The sequence below is a fragment of the Scylla paramamosain genome, chromosome 47 (genome assembly GCF_035594125.1).
Source record: "Scylla paramamosain isolate STU-SP2022 chromosome 47, ASM3559412v1, whole genome shotgun sequence".
NCBI lineage: Eukaryota > Metazoa > Arthropoda > Malacostraca > Decapoda > Portunidae > Scylla > Scylla paramamosain.
In genome coordinates this window covers 4,040,001-4,047,500 of record NC_087197.1, presented here as the reverse complement: position 1 = coordinate 4,047,500, position 7,500 = coordinate 4,040,001, and the positions used below count along the sequence as shown (strand labels likewise).

The 7,500-nt window shown below is 43.3% G+C and overlaps 1 protein-coding gene across 3 annotated transcripts in view; it reads right to left on the bottom strand.

The window, feature by feature from the left end:
* Positions 1-7,500, bottom strand: part of LOC135095098 (uncharacterized) — a 58,414-nt gene that overhangs the window by 12,140 nt on the left and 38,774 nt on the right. For all 3 annotated transcript variants that reach the window (XM_063995803.1, XM_063995802.1, XM_063995804.1), the window contains exons 4-5: positions 6,516-6,583; positions 4,956-5,085 (exon numbers count right to left, since the gene is read on the bottom strand). In XM_063995803.1, coding sequence (XP_063851873.1) covers positions 4,956-5,085; positions 6,516-6,583 — 198 coding nt within the window. The remainder of the gene's footprint in view (positions 1-4,955; positions 5,086-6,515; positions 6,584-7,500) is intronic.

The window sequence follows — 7,500 nt, the reverse complement described above, 5'->3', positions numbered from 1 at the left end:
CTCCTTCTCCTTCTCCTTCTCCTCCTCCACCTCCACCTCCTCCTCCTCCTCCTCCTCCTCCTCCTCCTCCTCCTCCTCCTCCTCCTCCTCTTCCTCTCTTGCACATTCCTACAGTCGGATACGCACGCACACACACACACACACACACACACACACACACACACACACACACACACACACACACACACACACACACACACACACACACACACACACACACACACACACACACACACACACACACACACACACACACACACACACACACACACTGCCATTGTTGTGTGGACTTAATCATTCCATTCCAATCGCCCATAATCCTTAAACTGGCACAACGAAGGACACACCTACGCGCTAATCAGACATGCCTTCCACTACCCAATCCTGCGACTCGTGGCTTGGCAGACTTCCGAGGCAGTATTATGACAATGGTAAAGGTGTCTGTCTGTCTGTCTGTCTGTCTGTCTGTCTGTCTGTCTGTCTGTCTGTCTGTCTGTCTGGCTGGCTGGCTGGCTGGTTGGCTGGCTGGTGTGTGCAGTAAGGGGCAAGCTTCAAAATTCAGTTCTAACATTTCTTCTTTTTATAAGTGAAAATATTGTGCCTCGGCATAACCTGTCTTTAATTCCTACTGGTCCTCTCCTTGCCTCTCTCTCTCTCCCCTCCCCTCCTCTCCCCTCTCCTCTCCTCCCCTCCCCTCCCCTCCACCTTCTTTCTTTCTCCTTTTCCTCTTCTTCCTGCTTCCCTGATGTCGCCTCCTTCTCTTCCTCTGATTCTACCTTTCTTGTCTCGACTCTCTCCTCCTCCTCCACCTCCTATCTCTTCTTCGTCCTCCTCCTCTTCCTTCTCCTCATCCTCTTCCTCCTCTTCTTCCTTCTCCTCATCCTCTTCCTCTTCCTTCTCCTCAGTGAAGAAAAAAGAGTCAACTGCCGCCCACATGCTGTAGCGGCTTTGGGACCCTTGACAAATTAACAGTAACAAAATGAAGAGACCAAACTGATCGGTGACTCAGTGGTCCGTGAGCAGCTTGTCGAATTCCGTGGACGTTCCCCAGATTACCGCAGAAGACATTGTATTCCCTGAGGAGCCGTTGGTGACGTTCCTGACGCTTGTGACGGCACCACACATAACGCAATAGAAGAATACAGTTTTCCATCACTCATGTGGAACTAACGAGCACGATCAGAGGCCCTTCTCGATAAACACCGCGTCATGATAAGGAAATATGAAACAGACTCAGACAACATCATCGTCCCAGGCATCCTCCACAGCATTAATGCCATCACCTCATTTTGTGACGACTTCTTCAGCATAAACTCTTGCCTTGGCACGCTCTGCTGAGAGGAAGACGTAGATTACACAAAGCTACGGAACCAAATCTACAAACAACCAGAGGATACTGTACTGAAATGACGCCCTTAACCTAAATTCAGCAGGTTCTGCGAGGCTTGGGCGTCTCTTCCACGAGGCAGTGTCCGCCCACTCTATAAAAACCGCGAGAGGAGGGCGAGTGGCTGCGACAACTTAAAATGCAGAACTGAATCCCTCCATCCGTTCGTCAGGCTGTTAAGTTGTTATTACGTGAATGGTGGCACTACAACAAACTAATTTCAAGATCTGGAGGAAACTGCCCATTTAGTGAATTACGATCTCACTGGCTTAACAGAATCGTGGATTGATACAGTAAACAGAGACTTCCTACCACAATTTTCATTACCAGGATATAACTTGTGCAGTTGTGAAAGGCGTAACAGAGAGGGAGGTGAGCACTTTTACAGGTTACATCTCCCCTTCACCCCGTTGTAAAATCCATCGAAAAAAAATTTGACATTAATGCCTCCTATATTCAGCTTAACTATAATTCAAGTAAAATTATTATTGGCCTCCTTTATCAACCTCCAGGTCAGCCACACTCTACGAGCTGAAATTTGTTGCCAGAACGAGACCATAATAGTCGGTGACCTAAATCTTGTCGTGCACAGGTGAGGCGATCTTCTAAACTCGCACTGAGACCACGACCTGTACGCTAACCTGAGGGAAGGCAGTCTCCACCAACTCCTAGAACAACAGACAAGAGGAGACGATGTTTTGGACCTTGTGTTAACGACGAACGAAAACATCGTCACCAAGGTGGAAGTCAGTCCAGAATTCATTAACAGTGACCAGCGGGCGATTACATGCAGTCTTGAAACTGATATTTTAAGTACAAGAAGGTCAAGAGAAAGTGCCTGATTATTCGAGGGCAGGTTTCACTAAACTAATGAACATTCTGGACAACTGTGACTGGAATGCGATCTTAGAAAGTATTAACATTAACGAAGCTTGGAAGACATTCACTTATAAACTTAACAAACATCTTGAAGAGTCTGTTCCACTGAGAAGTAGGCGATCAGTCGTTAACAGTAAACCGAAAGGGTGGGAAACAGTCATCAAAAAGAGTCTTGGCCAAAGAGCGCCCTTATCACAAATATAGACTGACCAAAAGTAACGAAGACAACTCAGAACACGACCAGTTGCGGTGTCATTGTAAAAAATTATAAGGGATGGTAAGATAAACATTGAAATTCACATGCAAATCAAATCCCAAAGAATTTTTCGGCCATATCAGAAAGAAAACGTATTAACTTCTACAACTGGCCCTCTTGTCTGGACAACTGGCAAACATACTGATGACGAAATCCTAATGGCTCAGAATCTAAGCGACTACTTTGCATCAATATTCACACACACACACAAAAAAAAAAATCTGAATATCTACCACCCACGCAAACCCTAAGTACCAACTCACTTCTGAACACGTGGACTTCCCAGGAGAATGAAATTTTACGTGCGATCAGTAAAATTAAAATAAACAAAACGCCAGGACCAGAGCGAATTTCCCCGTGAATATTGAAGGAGGCTAAAAATGAACTTGCCAAGCCTTTATCAGTATTATTCAAGAAGTCGTCAAACACACGACAAGCCCCTTAAAAAAAAAAGGCAACAAATCTCAATCTCAAAATTGGCGTCCCATAAGCCTCATATCAGCAGTGGGTAAGCTTATGGAATCAATAATAAGAGATAAAGCAGTAAAGCAATAATGTTATAAAGGACACAGCATAGTTTTAGAAATAAACGCTCATATTTAACGAATTTACTTGATTTCTTGTACGACGTGTGTAATGTGTACGATAATGCCTGGCCAGTAGATGTGGTTTATTTTGATTTCCAGAAGATATTTGATAAGGCTCCTCACAAGCGCCTCACGCATAAAGTAAAAGTTCACAGCACATCAGGTGACCTCGCCACTAACAGCGAGTAGCAGTTAACCGTAAATCTTCAAGTTGGATAAATGTATGCAGTGGCGTTCCTCATGGATCAGTCTTAGGACCACTCCTCTTCATAACATATATCAGTGACACAGACAAAGGCATCATAAGTAAATTGTCAAAATTCGCGAATGATACTAGCATTGCTAACAAGACTGACTCACCAAAATGACACAGACACTCTCACTGAATGGTCTGAAAAGTGCCTTATGAACTTTAATTTTGATAAATGCCACGTATTACATGTCGGAAGTAGCAAACTGCAAGAAAATTATAAAATGGGTGACTGCCATCAAAAGTGTGGGTGGCGAAAAAGATCTGGGAGCTTTGGTGTCAACAGATCTCAAACCAAACATTGCATAAAATTGCCAAAACACTAATATGCTTCATAGGAAGATTTTCCACTTTCAAAATCTGAGAAAATAATCCTGACCTTGCTATAAGTCACTTGTACGTCCTCATCCTGAATATAAAGTACAATTTTGGTCACCTTGTTACTAAAAGGATATTGAGAAATTAGTAAAAAATACAACATAGAGTAACAAAAATGATCCCAAGGCTTGGCAGCAAACACTGCGAGGAACACCATCAACAGCTAAATCTATTCCCCTCGTCAAAACGCAGACTGAGAGGGGACCTGATATTGCTTCACAACATTGTTCAGGGTTTCACAAATGTGAGTCCCAAACTCTGCCTAACATTCAACCAAACAAGTGTTACAGGAAGTAATGGCTTCAGATTAAAAGGTAAGCGATCTGAATCAAATGAAGCCAAACATTTTTTTCTTTAATCGTGTAGTAAATGTCTGGAATTGTCTTCCATCAAGCGTCGTTAACTCAGGCACCGTGGATTCACTCAAAACCTGTCTTGACAAGTACCTAGAAGCTGATCCCCGCTTGTCACTGCTTGTTACTGTTCACATGTGAATAACGAACACGTTCACTCCGTACTCTCTCTCATCCGGTGGGGGAATATTTCACTAAGGAAGAAGAACAACTACTTTACAACAAAGAAAATTAATCAAATTAAATAAATCTTAGTGATGGCTAGGGTCCTCGGGGACTTACTGCTGACCCCATCACAGTGATGGTGAAAAGAATGGAGCCCCTGCAGAGCAACTCACCCATCACTGTAGTCATCTAGTAAAAATGTATCCCACTCAATCAAATTTAAGGTAAAGGAAGCGCCTCACCAGATGACACAACTATTACGATTGTGTGTAGATCAGATGTGATACAATTAGCCATCATTCCTTTCCTGCTTTTGTCTCAGATTACAACTTGTTTTTCTATGTAACGTGGTACCACTTCTTTTTTCCTGCCAGCTTCGTCTGGAGGGATGGGGGGTGGGGAGAAGCCTTCTCCTGTGCTGTCCTGTCTCTCTCGCACTAATAGAGTGCCTAAACAGCCTAGTAAGGACCTCGGGGTATGCTGCTGTTTGGTCTTCCTTTCTGTTCCTTTTTATATGCCTCCTCCTCCTCCTCCTCCTCCTCCTCCTCCTCCTCCTCCTCCTCCTCCTCCTCCTCCTCCTCCTCCTCTTCCTCCTCCTCCTATTACCATTACCAGTTCCATTACTACTACTACTACTACTACTGCTACTACCATTACTACTGCTACTACCACCACCACCACCACCACCACCACCACTCACCTATGGTCGTCACCGCCGTCATGGTGTAGTAGATGGCGTCAACGAGGCTGCAGGTTTTCCTCTCCGTCAGGTGCTCCACTATGCGAAGGGCGGGGCCGCAGGATGCCTCCACCCGCTCCAGTTCCACATGCTGGGGGAGAGAGAAGTGGTAGAGCTAATTTGTTTGGAGGTGGAGTGGGGAGGAGGGGGAGGGTGTCATTCATTTGGGGAGGTGGAGGGGGTGTGTGTCTGTGTTGGGGAGGTGGAGGGGGGATCAGTATTTGGGGAGGTGAAGGGAGAGTGTGGAGGTATAGAGGTTAGTGTGTGGGGGGGTGGAGGGGGGAGGGGTGAATGTATTGGGGGAAGTGGAAGGAAGGGGTCAGTGAGTGTGTGTGTGTGTGTGTATGCGTGTGTGTGTGTGTAGATTTACTGATCTCTCTCTCTCTCTCTCTCTCTCTCTCTCTCTCTCTCTCTCTCTCTCTCTCTCTCTCTCTCTCTCTCTCTCTCTCTCTCTCTCTCTCTCTCTCTCTCTCACGACCTTCTAATCTGCCAAGTCTAATATTTTTCTTTTATCTCATTTCTTTAATTCCTCCACATTTTTTTCTCTTATTTTTTTCCTTTCTTCCCTCCTTCTCTCCTGTCCTCGTCTCTCCTTTCCTCTCCTCTTTCTTTTCCTTCTTTCTCTCCTTCCCTTCTTCCTTCATTAATTCCTCGCATGTTTGTCTATTTTGTTTTTGCATCTTCTCCCTCTCTCTCTCTCTCTCTCTCTCTCTCTCTTTTATAACTCTCCCTCTTCCTCTCCCTTCGTTCTCCCTTCTCTCTCTCTCTCTCTCTCTCTCTCTCTCTCTCTCTCTCTCTCTCTCTCTCTCTCTCTCTCTCTCTCTCTCTCTCTCTCTCTCTCTCTCTCTCTCTCTCTCTCTCTCTCTCTCTGACCCGTATTCTGAAACGCTGTGCTCCCTCATCACGACTGTTTTCCAAGGCCAAAGAGATGGTTAGCAGAGTTCTCAAGAGTGTTTCTCCCGTTAATAATGCAGAAATCTTGTTAATCTGTCGCTAGAACCGTAAAAACACCCTTGAAAACTCGCGTAACTTCAACTAAAGCTTTTTAAAAGAGTGTTTATGCTGTCAGTAATGTAGAAATCTTGTTAATCTGTCACTAGAACCGTTAAAGCACCCTTAAAAACCCGTGTGAGTTTAACTAGAGCCTTTTAAAAGAGTGTTTCTCCTGTTAAGCCAGAAATCTTGTTAATATGTCATTAGAACCGTGAAAGTGCCCCTGAAAACTCGTGTAGATTCAACTAAAATTTTTTAAAAGAGTGCTTCCCCTGTTAATAATGCAGAAATCATGTTAATCCGTCACTAGAACCGTAAACACACCCTTGAAAACCCGTATAACTTCAACTAAAGCCTTTCCATAGAGTGTTTCTCCTGTTAATAATGCAGAAATCATGTTAATCCGTCACTAGAACCGTAAAAACACCCTTGAAAACCCGTGTAACTTCAATTAGAGGCTTTGGAATTAGTGGAGGTGCGGCGCAGAAGTGTTACAGAATATTGATCATTTCATTCTCTCTTTCTTACCTCCATCAGCGTCACATTGTGTTGAGTCACCTCCACGCTGCTCGCCACATCAGACAGCAACTCAAAGGCTACACAACAGACACAAGGCAACTCAGAAACATGCCAGGCGGGAACGTAAACAAGGGAACCAATAGGAACCGCTAACTACTGACGAAGGAGAGGTAGAAGGGTAGTGAAGGAGGAACTACTGAAGAAGGAGAGGGAGAGGTAGTGAAGGAGAGGAGATGGGAAGAGGAGAGGAGAGGAAACGAAGAAGCAAAGGGAAATCTACTGACGAAGGGGATGAAGGAATGATTTTAGGAGGAATAGAAACGTAAGGAGATGAAAGAGAATAGAAGAAGAGATAGAAGGAAGGTAGGATGAAAGTTGGCAATAATTATGAAAGAAATGAAGAGTAATGCTGAAGGAACGAATGAAAGAAGGAAGATGGAATGAAACGTGACAGGAATAATGATAGAAATGAAGAATAATTATGAAAAATGAAAGATAGAAGACAGGATGATGAAAAATGAGAATAATGAAGAGACTAATGACGATAGATGGGAAAACGATAAAAAAAAAAAAAATATTAACGAAGGGAAAGCAGTGCGTTGATAGAGAGAGAGAGAGAGAGAGAGAGAGAGAGAGAGAGAGAGAGAGAGAGAGAGAGAGAGAGAGAGAGAGAGAGAGAGAGAGAGAGAGAGAAATACTATCTAATCAACAAAAGTAGATTAAAACTGTATAAGAAGAAAAAATAATACGAACATTGAGCAAAATATATTAAAAGGAAATACTGGGGATAATTAAACTAAATAAAAAGAAACAATTAATTACAAAAAAAAACAACAACAACATTTAAACTACAAGAAAACAAAAATTGAATGAGAAATGATGCAAGAATAAACAAACAAACAAACAAACAACATGCTTAAAGTAAAATAAATAAATACACTATAAAACTACTTAATGGCTACTTTTCAGAGCAAGGGTTAAGGAAAAGGAGTAA